We start from the raw sequence: 15,148 nt of genomic DNA, 5'->3' as shown, positions 1-15,148 counted from the left end.
TAAAAATAAATTAGGCTCCAACATCCCATGACTCTATATGAAAAGCGGTTTGTAAAATAGATTGATGGATGGATAATGTAAATAAATAAATGAACAAAGATACAATGAAAAAAATGTGCATTTTATTTGAAAATTGACAACTTAAATATTTGAGCATAGCTGTAAAAAAAATATTTTTTTAAAACAAAATGATTTACATATAACAGCCATTATTTGACATATTTTACACACTGAAAGGACCAAGAGGTGAATGAAGTAAATTAAACCACAGAATTAGTTCTCCAGCAACAGGAGTGCAAAAACCCAAGCGGACGCATTATACCATAGTAGCAGAATGCAACAAGGTATTATAAGGCAAAAGTTAGTTTAGTCTGCACACAACAAGCACCACACAGGTATGAGCTAGTGAGTCAGCATTCATCAGTGTCAATATGCAGAATGCTTGCTGGGTCTCCTTTCAGTATGGTGCTGGTTGCAGATAATGATAGTTTGTTTTCATCTGTCAAAATATTGCAAGTTTCCCTTTGCGATTTGTTTGTGTATAAATATCTCAACCTCATTCTCAAAAATGACCTTTAAAGCATTTGACAGAGTGCAGCTTGTACCCAAAAGAGACACTTGCAATATGGTGGCATGCTGTTTTTGCTGTTTTGAAAGCGAACCCACATCAAAAATGAATGATACGTCTGAAACTAAACTATTGAGACATTTGGAAGTCTTAACTATTTCCTCAGAATGAAATAAACCTATGCTTAACAGTATCGTGCCCATCTCTGAGCTGAAAGTTTGAGACAGGACGGGACTGCGCAAGCTTCATTAACGCCCAGTACTGCAAAAGTAACAAATAAATACAAGTGCATCTTCAGAGTTTTCTCTGTCTTAGGCAACTCCTTAGTTGTGCGACAACAACCTCTTGTGCGTGCTTAACAGGTCAAGAAAGAAAGCTCGGATGGATGCTCAGAAGCAATATTTCTGCTTTTGTTTCTCCAGGGTTTTAAGTGAAGAAAAGATATTCAAAATTGCCTTCTATCTTGGTGTCCACCTTTTTTTGCAGATGCTCCCTGTCCACTTCAACACACAAAGCATGATAATGTTGAAAATGTTGGAATGCTCTCCAGCAATATTTCTGCCCTGAAAGCACTGTATGGAGGCTACGGGCACCTGACATAAACATAACTTTAAGTAGATTGATTCTCCTAAACGAAATCGGACAGGCTGCTGAACAATAAATACTACAGGAAAGGATGTCGTCTAACACTCATCTTAAACACAAAGAAAATCGATGGTGATTAACAGATCGGTATGAAACAACAATAAACACTTTGTTCTTATAACTCTGCATGAATTACATCTAAGCACACAAATGTAAATCTGTGCTCGGTTTTCAGTGGACTCTCCTTGGAATCTCATTAGTTCTTCGTCAGTCAGCACCATTGAGTGTTTGCATGTTGGCCAGCAGAGTGACAGGGAGTTCTGTGTGTGTTTGTGTGGAAGCTCTAGTCCCTGGGAAGGTTCTGCAGGTAGGTGAGGATGTGTTGGATCTTAACTAGTCGTTCTTTTAGTGTTGTCATGGAGAGGACAGACAGCTGGTAGCGTGGATCAACAGGAAGAACAGCTAGCAGCCACCAACAGCACGCTGGACCATTAGGTGTGGCCTGGAATACAGAGAAAGTGTGTTTAGTGTCTTAAGATCAGGCTGCTGATTTAAGTCCAATAAGGGGGTCATGTCCTAAGGATGTACAACATCCCTACTATGTCGGTTCTTTGCCGATTTACATTTATCTTTATCTGTTGATAATGGAAATGTATCACCCGTTATTGCATATCTAGTTATAATACATGCTCATTTCCTCTATTTTTACATCAAATTGAGTATACTGTTATTGTAGTTATTACTATTTTGAATTAGGGTTTTTTTCTAGTTTAGGTTTTATTTTATGTACTTGTGCCATTTTAATTAGTTTTTGTTTTTAGATATATTTCTATTTCGTTTTAGTCATTTTAGTACTTCAACTTATTTTCTAAACTAGTATTTGTAATTTACACTGTGTCAAGATTCTCATGTAATATTTATATTGTATTTAATTTAATTTTATTTCAATTAACGAAAACTATTTTTAATAGCTTGTTTTAGTCCTAAAGGGGTCATGAACTGCAATTTTATTTTTTTACTACAATAATTATTTTATAATGCTTCCTGAGGTGCACTTTTAATGTCAGTATGACTTTTAGATAAAATTGTAGTACATAGCTTTTTTAATAAAAAAAAGATCAAGGACAATTTGACTCATGCCCCATAAATATAATGCTTTCTTTTGTAAAAGAGAAAAGCCAGCTAAACTAAATGCTGATAAAAGTCCCTTAAGTATCTGTAAAGATCTCATTTTTATTTAGATATCAAAGGACAGGACATATAAGGACTGGCTACGTTCATGAAGCTTACACAACAGCAACCTCCCGCCATTATTATTCAAAGCATGCCATTCCTCTTCTGAAAACATTGTTTGCGAAAGCTGCCAAATTCACTTCCGTTCTTTCTGACACATTTATGATGTAAATGCACTTATGCAATCGAAACCCTGAATGCACTTTGACCTACTTCCTCCCGCCCAGCCTGCTGTAGGGCAAAGAAAGGAAGGGGGGCAGGGCTTCGTTCAGTAGCAGAGATTAAGCAAGCGGGAAATACCTGGATGTCAGCCTCTCTCTCAGGCATTGGCCCAAAATGCTGCAGGATCTGGTTCCGAAAGCGGTTCTCCAGGTTCTGGAACCATTTACGGGCCTGGTCGTACACATGATCATGTAACACTTGTAGCTTTTCCAATTCTTCCTCATCATTTACCTGCCAACACACAAAATTGATAAATTCTCAATCTTTCTTTAACACTATATCTTTAATTAAAGATTAGTTTAACATTTGGCTAACTGGATATGGAAATAAAGTTTCCAAATAAAACAAGTCTTATCCTGCATTCCTGTACATTACAGTAATCTAAAAATCCACAGAAGTGCCTACCTTCATATCCTCCAGATACTTAATGTTGGCAATACAGTATCCATCTTTCATTCCGCGTGAGAGGACGCGAAACCTCTTTCCTCCGATTGTATCCACGACAGAGCGCCCGTCTGGGAGGAAATGCACGCTGCGGATTTGAAGCATGCAGCCGAAGTCCACAAACCTTGACATATCATAATACAAAAATCAGCAACGTAATCCAACAGACTTAATCCTCACAGTCCAATACATATAAGCACACGCTTACCCTTTCTGGGGGTCGCTGATGCACATGCCGAACTGACGTGTCCCAGTTTCCATGCAGCGTCGGATCATGAGACGGTATCGTGGCTCAAACACATGAAGAGGGCAAGGCACAGTGGGGTAGGCCATGGTACAAACGAAGATGGGCACATTCTTTGTTAAACTAGGGAAGACAAATAACAGAGAAGAGATTGAGTGTGATTTGAAGATTAGATACTATTAGATTAGATAAGACTGTGTGTAAGACTTTGTGTTTGACAAACATTAGTTTAATAGGGTAATTTTATACCATGGTACCAACACAAATAACAATCTGATATAATTTGGTGAATTAAAAACTTTACAATTGAAAGGTACTTCATCTCATTTAATTATTTTTCTCTTTGTAATTACAACTTGATGGGTTCAAACAAAAAAGATTATGCATAATAAATGAATGTTAAGTCTGGCATCAGTGGAAAAGCATCTTCACATTTATGTAACGCTTCAAAACAAAACACTCAAAACGATGAATCTGATTGAATGAGCCACAAATGAAGCAATTGTGCAAACTTACTCTGAGAGCTCTTTTGTTTCCTCTGCATGCAGTTTCAGTCTCTCTGAATGTTCCTTGGATAGATACTGCTTAATAATGTCATCCAGCACTTGTGTGATTGTGTACTTTCTAAAGGCAAGATACTGTATGAAAAACAAAAAAGAGAAGGAAGAGAACAGCAAGAGAGAGATGAGGAAGAGAAATACAGAAAAAATAGGAGCAATTACTAACACTCAAATAGTTTAAAATGTAATTGAATATATGAAACAGTGTATAATATGTAAAAATGTTTGATGTTGTTTACTTAAACTACAATGTGTCAGTGCACAACAATAATGACGACCAAATAGCCTGAGGTCAATGTGAGTCTTGGAAGCAACTGTAAGAATTAACCATATAAATAAATCAGTAATATTTGAACAATATGTATTATGAAAAATGTAAATACTTTTTTCATACTTATAAAACTATGCTGCTAAAACGTAAATACATTTAAATAAATTAAATGAAATACAATTTTATTAATTAATACAATGTATATTTATAATAAAATGTATCTTGTTTATTGTGGAGCCCTGAACCCTTTTTTAATGACTTGAATGTAGCTTGCTGTCCAAATGCACAGTCTATAATGTTGATACAAACCTCTTTCAGACTTTCTTTGCAGAGAGGGCACTGGGAATTGTGGTCTAGGCAGCGCTCCAGACAGTTTTTGCAGAACGTGTGACCACAGGGTGTTGTGACGGGTTGATAAAATAATCTAGAAAAGAGATAAGAGATGATGTTGAGCTATATTAAACAGTAACTCGCACTTTCAATTTTAGTGAGGTGCAAAAAAAAAAAAAAAAAAAAAAAAAAAAAAAAATCACACATGGTGAAAGCAAGCACACTTTCATTGGCACATAATGAACATTATGATGTTGAACAGATGTCTGACTTCTGAGGCTTTTTTGTTTTCTCAGGGAAACAATACAGGCTACATTCATTTGCCTTCTTTACATGCACTCTTTCAAGTAATTCAAGAGAAGCTATTCTAAGACACTGTTTACACTTCATTTCAGGTCCGATCACCAATGGACAGCACCACAGTCATCACAATAGCAAATTAGCAGTAGTCAATACCAATAACAGTGAAATTTTGTGATTTTCGCAACCAGTTAGCATAAAGTAATTCCTTAAGTAAAATTTTAACATCATATAAAATATTAAGATTTTTTTAAAAGAATCAAATTTTAAACAATTGGGAATTCTGCAAGATTTTTTTTTTTCATAAAATAATATTTTTTTTCAGAAACCAATTTGCTTATTGAAATATTAATGTGTAAAACATAAAAATATATATATATATATATTGAGAATCTGCAAGAAATGTAATGTTTTTTTAAGAAAAAATAAATAAAAATAAATAAATATAAATATATATATATATTATAATGTATATATGGGAGAAACAGTCTGCTGATTATTTTCAGTTTCTCCTTTTCTCTTTCATAGGACTTTTAGTCGATTTGACACTGAAAACACACTCTTCCCTCACCTCATACAGAGAGAGCACTCAAAATCATTTGGGTCCAGCAGGTCTTTTGGCAGGGTTTGATAGGACTTGGTTTCCTCAGTAACCACAGGAGTAGCTGCACTGGCAGTCACTGAAGGAGAAAGGTTGAAGAGCAGAGAGATGAGGACACCGCTTTATTTAGGACAAACTCAAACTGCAGACATTTTCAAGCGACAATAGTAATGCATACTGATCACAGTGCCAGTGGAAATAAGGCAAACTCGAAAACCGACATCTTTTAAAGATCGACTAATCAGTGGGTTGCCTGAATTAAGTCGACTAATCATTCTAGGGAAGCCCTGTATAATTAGGCTGGTTTTGGATTTACTGGGGTCATTGGAAAACCACCAGCTACAATTTAGCTTTTGCCTGTCATAAAAATGTTCAGATGTACAGTCAATACAGTATTTGCATGGCTTTTCAACATGTATGAAAATGTTTCAACATGCAGTTTTACATGTCCTTGTGTTGGCATCATGACTTACCAACTTGCTTTTTATATTTACTGCCATGGCTGTAAGCCACACTAGGCCCTGCTTCAGACACAGACAGCTTCCTCTTTAGCAGCGTGCCTTTTTCTGGGTCACCCAGCTGGGGGGCGGAGCTAACTCTTTTAAGCCCCTCCTCTACACCTCCCCCTATCCCGTGAGCACGAAGAGAGTGAGCTCTGCTCAGGCCGGAGCGTTCCAGACTTTCAGATCGACCTGGTTTCTGCAGACAAGGAAATTAGGTGTTAAAGTATTAAGAGCTGCTAATGTCGCTGTCGAACTGAGATTTATTTCTAAAGTACATGGTGCAAAGGTGCAAAGGTGACCAGCCTACCTCTGACGTTTTAGGGGGAAGGTGGGCAGATGCTGCCTGAGTGTCTGACTGGTGCTGGGCTTGCAACTGGGTCTGCTGGTCTAGATTTTGGTCATCAGACACTAGGGTTTTACTGCGCAAGTGAAAGGAAGAGCTGTGGGTTGTTTCTCTCAATCCAACCTTGACATTATCACAGGCCGGAGCCAACAGGTCATGCAAGATCTGAAGATGAAGAAGAAAGATCAATTTAGAACAAAAGGGTATTTTAACAACAATGCAGCTATTTTTATATATATATATATATTTAAAGTTTTTTTCAGACTCAGTAAGATTTTTTTTTCCAGAAATTACTACTTTTATTCAGAATTAAACTGGATTTTACATCAAATTAAATGTTTTAATATATCAAAAGAGTTATTTTAAATTGTAATAATATTTCACATTACTGTTTTTACTGTATTTTTGAATAAATACCGCCTTGAATAACATGAGACTTCTTTCAAAAACATTTTAGAAATCCTACCAACACAAATCTTTTGAACAGTAGTGTGTGCTGTACACAACTCATCTTGCAGTGTTCTGTTTAATATGAGTTTGAAATAATCTTACTAACAAATTCAGAAAAAAATGTATCACAAGAATAAGATGCTACTAGCAAGTGTTTATGCCTCAGAACTGTTATTTAAGACACTAATCTTAGTAAATGTAATTTAGAGATCATGATTTTTCCTTTTTCTCAGTCCTAATTTAGGCCAAAGGAAAAGCACTTAATTGCATAAGAGAATGTGTTTTAAGCCCTTCTATACACACACACACTCTGAAAGATACACAGATTATGCAACACTCACAGCGCACTTTCTTCGTCTTTCTGTTTGCTTAGGCAGAAAGTCACATAGCTTAAATTAATAGAAATAATTATCCTACATAATTTAATTATGGTCCAGCACTGATATGAAACATCAGTTTGGCCACAGAACATTACAATAAGTTGAGCTTTCAGGACACAAATAACTAGAACTGTATCTTGAACACAAAACATTTCCAGTGAATCAATCTGAATCAATGCTATCATGAGCTAATGTGCCAAAAAAATGGCTTTATATAAAATGCAGAGTCACGGTTAAGCTGATAAACCAACATGCTCCCATATTAGATGGCCTTAACCACAGCAAAGTAGCGAAACATGTTATACAGACTGCTTAATGATGCTGTAAGCAATGTTAGCCATTCTGTAACTTCCATCAGACCAGCAAACATATAATAATATGATCTAAATATAATAAAAAAAAAATATATATATATATATATATATATATATATATGTATATATATGCAACATAATACAATATAATTATTTGTCTAATTATATAATTAGTATAGTAACATTATTATTATTATTATGATATACTAATATAATTATATTATTATTATTTAGAATATAACTGGGGTTTGCTCTGTTATTTGTTTAATCAGTCACTTGAGGATGTTTATTTGTTGGCAAAAAAATATCAATTTAGTATCAATACTGAAATACAGGTTGGTAAAATACTGAAGCCCAATTTTTATCATAACTCCAACTATGTACAAAAACAGAGAAATTAATCTCACCATTTCAACCTCTTGTTTGGCCTGATGGAAGTTTTCATCCAATGCCAAACACTGAAGGAAGACTTGCAGGGATTCATCCACATGACCCATCTCTTGGAGAAGCTTTGCTTTCCGGAAATATCCCTGCAAGAGAGGGACAGGTCAGAGTGAGTTCAGCTTCCAGTAGTTCAGATGCTGTTTGGGTTAATCTGACTAGAATGGGGCTGAGAGTCTAGTCATGTTATGAATGAATGCTAATAACACAGCTAGACACTCTGTGACTCACAACAATACAAATACACACTCGAGTGGCCCACATCTCTGCCTTATCCCTACCTGTCTGTATCTCCTTATCTCGCTTGTCAGCTTGGCAAACATCCTGTATACCTTAATCCTGTGCTTAACACAACTACATCCCCCACAGGGTTTTCCAATATCAACACAACACAACGCCACAATAATTGTAGTAGAAACTGAGCTAATTTAACAAATGTAGGTCATATGCGGCGGTGCTGAAATTCAAATGAATAGCAATAGTCAGAACTGAAAAAGAAAAACATTCAAACTCCTTTACGGCCAAGAAGGATGGTCCTTTTCTGTGACATAATTAGAATTGTTGTTGTGAAATCTGCTAATTAAATATGTCAACATGGTAAAATTCTCTATCTGGGTAATAGCTAGATGAGTCTTTGTTAAAATGTGAGAATAACTTGTAATAGTCTTGAAAGCGTTGGTTAAAATGGTATAAATATTGTAAACAAGTCAGTTTTGCATTTAATGTCTCTGTTTTCTAGCAAAAGTGTATATATGAACGAATGTGATATAGTTACATTATAGCATTATAGCTTCAAGCCATTATTGCAACTGACAATTTTTTCTAAAACAAAAGCCTCAAAATAAAATAAAGATTTGAACATAAACTTGAGCCTTGAACATAATGCATTGATCCTTTGAATTATGGCTGTATAATGATACTTGGTAAATTGTAAACTTGAGCTTGCCAGCTGTTTTTAAAGCAACAATCCAGCTACTATAACATTTGTAAAAGCATCCTGATGTACTTTGAAATAAATTAGCCATCTGTAGCAGATGCAGGCATTACGCATTAGGAAAATCCACAAACGTACCTCTGGGGATGGGGCAGCAATCAGGCAGGACTCCCAGTTTTCCAAAGCCTTACGGTACTGCTTCATTCCTCTTTGAGCCTCGGCATGGCACACCTGCACCCACACATTACTAGAGTCTGAGAGAAAGAGAAAGAATCAGAGACCATGACAAATCTCAAAAGCCAAGCTTTAAGTCAGTCAAACAGGCATTATTGACAATAATCATAATACTCCTGATTCCATAGATAAAAAGGAGTGCATTGAAATGCCACAAGAAGAACAGGAGAGTGGACGTGACACTGCAGCACTGCCATTTTTTCACAAGGGCAAACGAGGACGTGACAGAAGAGATGCGACTGCCGCACTCTGATTACGCTGTCTCTGTAACATGTACAGTGACGTTACAGATCTGGAACCAACACTTTTATCAAGATATGTATCCCTAACACAATGTGCAAAGGATTATCAAAGAAGAAGTGTTGTAATTTTTGTGCAGAACAACTGGAAGGTTGTGTACTCCTTATGTAACCAACATTATCAGATATTTCCTGTCTGTCAATAAACAAAGATGATATGGTGGTAGATGTTCAGGATTCAACAATGCAAATAAAAAACACATAATAAATGTGTCATACTTAAGATTCAAGGGGCCGCCAGTTTTAGTGGCCCCATGAGTGACACCCACCGCTGCAAATATAGGCTGGTAAACACACTGTAATGAACCTAAAGTAATAAAATGACCACAGATTGACCTGTAGTGGTCAGACGGAATAAGAAGTCTGGATGGGACACTGAGACTTAAATGCAATATACTGTATATACTTTATTGTATGCAAGTTTCCATTGGGTCTTATTGAAAAATTTGAATAAAATAAATTAGATATAAATGACTATTTATCCCTATTATGACACACACACACACACACACACATAATATATATATATATATATATATATATATATATATATATATATATATATATATATATATAGTGCAGCCGGTTCAATTTCAGCAGTTGCTTACCATTTTTTTGTATTTAGGCTACAAGACAAAACATTAGACGACCCATTGGCATCTCCCTCTTAAATAAACACCTGAACATTGTGTATATTACATACTGATCTAGTTGCTCTTATAAAACTCAGTTTGCGTCAATTACAAAACACTGTGTCACGACCTGCCTTACACAACGCGTGCCGAGTGCGCATGCGCCTACCAACACGTTTTGTAATACAGACACTCACCAGTTACATGATCGTGGAGGGCGGGGCAAATAAGTTACGGATGTCAATCCAAATGTTGGTGAGTTGAACTCTTTTAACCTCGCACCCTTTTAATAAATAATACAAGATGTGGCGACGGTTTTGTGATCTAGTAACCTTGCCCCTGGCATTAGTGAATATATTTAGAGAAAAGGAAGGATTTGAACTTACCAGCTTCTAATAATTGACTCGTTAGTGCAATAGCGCCGTCGTACTGTTTACTCTCCAATAGGCTTTCTGCTTCCCCAATACATTTAATTCTTTTGACGTCTTCTGGGAACCACTTCTCTAAAAGTCCACATAAGATCACATTCAATCGGGGTTCCCCGGGCCTCCTCCCAATGTCTTCACTGCACAGTTTACATTTAGAAAAAGTGCTATGTTGTAAACATCTCCTGCAGTACGTATGTCCACATGGCACCGTCACGGGATCGGCTATGAAACTATGACAACCAGGACAGTCAAATTCACAATCCTGTGTCCAGTTCGGCTCACTTTTTGCAGTCGACTCTTCTGATTTCTTCTTGAAGTTGCGCAGAACGCATCCAACTAAACTGCTCAGCTGGTCTGGCCGGACAGGGCCATATCGGAGAGCCATGGAAAACATATCGACAGCCTCTTTAAGACGATTTTCCGAAGCTAAAGCATCGGCTTTGAATAAAACAAGTTGACGGTGATCAACATGACTATCCTCGTCCCAGTCGCCTTCCGTTTCAGATGATATAAAAAACCTTCCCCTTTCCTCCAAAGCATATTCTTGGTCTAGTCTTCGCAACGACATGCTTGCGAGTGACATTCACAGATACGCCACTAATTTGACAAAAATAATAAGTAAAAATGGTCAAAGCATTCTTACAGTTCACAGTACAAGACAACGTAGTGACTCGCGCTCCTCTACATACAGTCGTTTTGTCCGAGTGTTACGTAAAAAATATCATCACGTGAGCATTAGCGAGCTCGCCTATTGGCCGCTGAGGCGCATTACAAAACACGAATCTCTGAGTTTTGTAACGTGCGATTGGGTCTAAAGCGAGAAAGGGCTAATATGAAAGAATGCGTGGATTTTAATTAAAAATGTCAGTGTGTTATCATCAGCTTGTCATGGTGTTATTTACTTTTATGCAACGCGTCTTAGTGAAGAAAATTAAACTTTGATGATTTTCCCTTGTGATAACATCAGGAATTGTGATTCTGTTGTTTCACTGATAATTGTTACGAGAAAGGATAAGAATAATTTCCTGTCAAATGTAAACTGCGTTTTTTTGTGTGTTGACTGGGGGTCTAGAATTTAGGTTAATGTCTGGGTCTATGTTACTCAACGGTGTTAAGACTGGAATGCCGGTTCATGTAATATATAGGTCAACGACGCACATACGTAATTCCATATTGCACAAGAGAAGTCTGATAGCATGATCCCTTTGCAAAGCATCAGTAGCCTTTATAATAAGCATCATTTAGGCTGGGGAAATTATTTTGTCCCTCATCACTTTATAAAATAAAGAAGCATGATTCAATGCTCGCTATTCAATAAATAAAGAGATAAAAAAAACTAGCTTGTGATTTAAAACTAGTAGCCTAATGTAGCCTATATTTGTCATTTCTGTTTATTATATATATATATATATATATATATATATATATATATATATATATATATATATATATATATATATTCTGAAAATATCAGCATTCATCGCAAAAATCTGCGATGATATATATCACAGATTTTTGTATTTAGACTTTTATGCTTTTTAAATGACCTTTAACCACCTGATAACGTTGATTTAATAGATGTAGGCTATATATAAACTCAGTTCTCCGAATGCTATTTTAATCTCTGGGGAAAACTGAGGCGTCACTACAATAAGCATAAATTGGAATAGAAACAGTTACAGAACTGAAATTGCAATAAATACAAAAACACACAAAATACTATATACGAGAGAGAGAGGACAGAAATAAATACTGTTGTGCGAATTGAAAAGGTGCATCTGCATACGTTGCCTATACGAATGTGTAGCCTATAAATAATTAGGGGTTTATTAACTAGACATGAGTGGAAAGATTTGTACATGAGAGAATAATAAGAATTAAGGTTTCCTATCAGAGTAACCAAAGCTGTAGTTCATCATCACGTTTTCACAGATCTTTTGTCATCATTTTTAACAGTGTATCTATTGTTTTATAATTTAAAATCAAACTAATGTCTTATTTTTAAATGTTGCCCTTAAACGTGAGCTTTTTCTGTGTGTTTTAAAAATATATATTTTTGTTTGATACTCTGTTATCTAATGCAATGGCATTCATACATTAGTATGCTAAAACTTTTTGGAGGTGAACTTAAATTTTGGGGTGACTACATAATCTGTAGTGCGGAAATGACGCAATTGCCTCGCGACAAGAGCGCACATTAGAGGACGCTGAGCAAGGCATGGAACACCTTGGTGCATTACTACTGCTGTTGACTTGTGTGTCACGTTTTCCTTTAACGAAAGGTAAGTGATGGTTTGTAAATATGTGTGGACAGAGGATTATAAATGCATGTGCTAATATGTCTGAATGCATCGCTAGTGTTCACACTTTCCTATTGGACCTCACGTTGCGCGCGGCGCTGTCACGCCATCTGATTGGATCGAACGCCTCGTGCTCTGTCAAACTGATGTTCCGAGTTTCCTCGCGAAATGTAAAGATATTCTCACTTACTAAATTACTGTCAAGCACGTGCACTTTTAAATATACCAAAATAAATATACTATCACTGTATTTATACGCCTGTCCTTGGTATTGTGTCAAAGTTAATTACATAATATAATGTAATATAATATAATATAATATAATATAATATAATATAATATAATATAATATAATGGTTTGACTGGATTGTTTTTCACATTAACATATCGTTAGCCTCAGCATAATTGCCTAAGAAATAATTAATAAAAAAATGATTTAGGCAATTATGCTATGAGGCTAACGATGTTAATATTAAATATATATATATTAATTTTTTAAATTGGTCATTTTTCCATGAATTGTAATCTAGAAATATAAAATGGAAAAATGACCAAATTAAAATGTATCAAACATACACTTAATTAAAACGGAGAAAAATATGTCATCAATATCTGTAAAATAAGTAAATTAGTGAATTTTGCTTTGACGAAGAGTTGCAAAAATAAGGACACAAAAATGTACACAATTAAATTCAACAAATATGTAATATTCTAGTATGTCATTTGTCCTCCATAACTTGAAGTATACTGCACTGACCAAGTTCAGGACAAATATTTACATCTATTAACTGTTTTTACTGTTTAACTCCTGGATGATGACCGCCTTCAGTGTTTGATTTGATGGGGAGTGTTCCTCAAATTGTTTCTTCAAAATCCTCTACAAGTGCCCAATAGAGTTAAGGTCAGGTAAAATAATTGTACAATGAACAATTTTCAATCATTGTCATGTTGAGAAAGTGACCAACAACGCAGGGAATAAGGAGATGGTAGCATCTTCTGTTACAAGATTTTGTATTGATGATATAATGTGTGAATTCATGACTAAGCACAAGTATCCCAACTTGCACCAGAAAATATTTTGTAACTTTCATGAGGAGGGTATACTCAGTTTTGCAATACAACATTTATCCACTTTGATAACAAAATATTATCTTCCTGATTATTACTTAACCCTCTGGGCTTCTTCATTAATGTGTTACACTTGGCTTCCTTTCGTGCAAAAACGTACGAAGCCTTAAAATGTAAAAATCCCCCCCCCCCCCCCCCAGGAAAACCAATGAAATATATTTTTGTTCAATAATATTTTTTTATTATTATTTCGAATTTTTAAAGATTTTTATGATGCTTTGCATTAATTATATAATTTTTATGAGCTATTTTTTCCATTAGAATTTATATATATATATATATATATATATATATATATATATATATATATATATATATATATATATATATATATATATATATATTTATTATTATTATTATTATTATTATTATATATATATTTTTTTTTTATGCAACATTTTAAAAAAAATTCAAGGGAGAAGAGCGCCATCTAGTGGCTTTAAAAATATTTAAATGTGTGTAATGTCCTTTTTTTATTTTTTTTATTCCCATTCGGAAAGAAAAAAATCTAATTACTAAGCAACCACTGAATGGAACAACACAAAATATATATAATTTTAAAGCTTAGGATCTCAGCTTTTTAATGCATCTAATCATTTATTAACTCCTAACGAGTGATGAGTATTCCCTCTAAAACTTAGTGTTCCACCAGCAGGCGCCACCTAGCTGCGAAAATATTCATTACCATATTTAATTTTTTTTTTTTTTGCCTTGATTAAAGGAGAACTTGGTAACTTTTTTAACTTAATAAAACTGTCTAGAAATCATTTGGATGGTTAAACAACCAGTTCTGGTGATATTGGTGACTTTCCCCGCTCCCCCCAGCGTTCCCAGGCGGAAAACCAACCTTGCAACTTGGGGACTAGTCCCGGCAGCGATGTTTTTTTTCCCCAGGATGGTAGGGGAAGACTCATGAATATTCATTAGGGAAGTCATCCCTGATTGGTCTTAACCCCAGTGACGGGTAGGTTTAGGGGTGGGGTTAGGGGTAGGTCATCAGACCAATCAGGGATGACTTCCCCAATGAATATTCATGAGTCTTCCCCTACCATCCTGGGAAAAAAAATATCGCGTCCCGGCAAGATAGAAATAGGAAGTCTCGTGAGAACGAGAACGAGCGCGAAACACGAATTGCTTTATGGCAATTCGACATAAACACACACGCATGTATGATGTATTACCAGATTACCCACCTCGGTAGACATAGCTCCACACGATACAGTTGGCTTGCTCCGATCAAAACAAACGCACATGAGCAGCGGTAGAGAGGGGGAGGAGGCCGCCGCAAGTGAGTTTTTTACGACCGTGTTGTGAAATATACGCCCCCCCCCACAGCTGTAGGGGAGCTCGTGGGGAAAACATGCGACAACAAAAGAGAAAATCAGCGAAGAAGTGACTAGAGTT

The 15,148-nt window shown here is 35.7% G+C and overlaps 2 protein-coding genes across 4 annotated transcripts in view; one reads left to right on the top strand and one right to left on the bottom strand.

Annotated features, from left to right (window-relative positions):
• Positions 1 to 102: 102 nt before the first annotated feature.
• Positions 103 to 11,083, bottom strand: lonrf1 (LON peptidase N-terminal domain and ring finger 1). Its single transcript, XM_081349634.1, has 12 exons — positions 10,275 to 11,083; positions 8,862 to 8,977; positions 7,756 to 7,878; positions 6,169 to 6,369; positions 5,832 to 6,057; positions 5,329 to 5,437; positions 4,437 to 4,551; positions 3,813 to 3,934; positions 3,261 to 3,419; positions 3,014 to 3,176; positions 2,687 to 2,839; positions 103 to 1,655 (listed from the first exon to the last, which is right to left on the bottom strand). The coding sequence occupies exons 1-12, from the start codon at positions 10,897 to 10,899 to the stop codon at positions 1,497 to 1,499; spliced, it is 2,271 nt and encodes a 756-aa protein (XP_081205760.1). The 5' UTR covers positions 10,900 to 11,083; the 3' UTR covers positions 103 to 1,496.
• Positions 11,084 to 12,478: 1,395 nt separating this feature from the next.
• The window catches only part of LOC308681081 (low-density lipoprotein receptor-related protein 8-like), a 32,996-nt gene continuing 30,326 nt past the window's right edge, over positions 12,479 to 15,148 (top strand). For 2 of the 3 annotated variants that reach the window (XR_014028981.1, XM_081349635.1), the window contains exon 1: positions 12,499 to 12,598. Coding sequence is in view for 1 of the 3 variants with exons in the window: in XM_081349635.1 (XP_081205761.1) it covers positions 12,535 to 12,598 (64 nt within the window). In the remaining 2 variants the exon portion in view is untranslated. Of the gene's footprint in view, positions 12,599 to 15,148 lie in introns of all 3 variants that reach the window. The other variant, XR_014028980.1, reaches the window with a different exon arrangement.

Source organism: Scardinius erythrophthalmus, assembly GCF_964197995.2.
Source record: "Scardinius erythrophthalmus genome assembly, chromosome: 20".
In the NCBI taxonomy this organism is placed as follows: Eukaryota; Metazoa; Chordata; class Actinopteri; order Cypriniformes; family Leuciscidae; genus Scardinius; species Scardinius erythrophthalmus.
This window is presented reverse-complemented; position numbering and strand designations above follow the sequence as displayed.

Excerpts from the sequence above, each read along its gene's own strand:
- lonrf1 (XM_081349634.1), bottom strand. The coding sequence starts at position 10,899 with ATGTCACTCGCAAGCATGTCGTTGCGAAGACTAGACCAAGAATATGCT. Across the intron at positions 7,879-8,861 it reads TTGCTGCCCCATCCCCAGAG|GGATATTTCCGGAAAGCAAA; the intron begins GTACGTTTGTGG and ends CCTCTCTTGCAG. Across the intron at positions 3,177-3,260 it reads ATCAGCGACCCCCAGAAAGG|GTTTGTGGACTTCGGCTGCA; the intron begins GTAAGCGTGTGC and ends TGATATGTCAAG.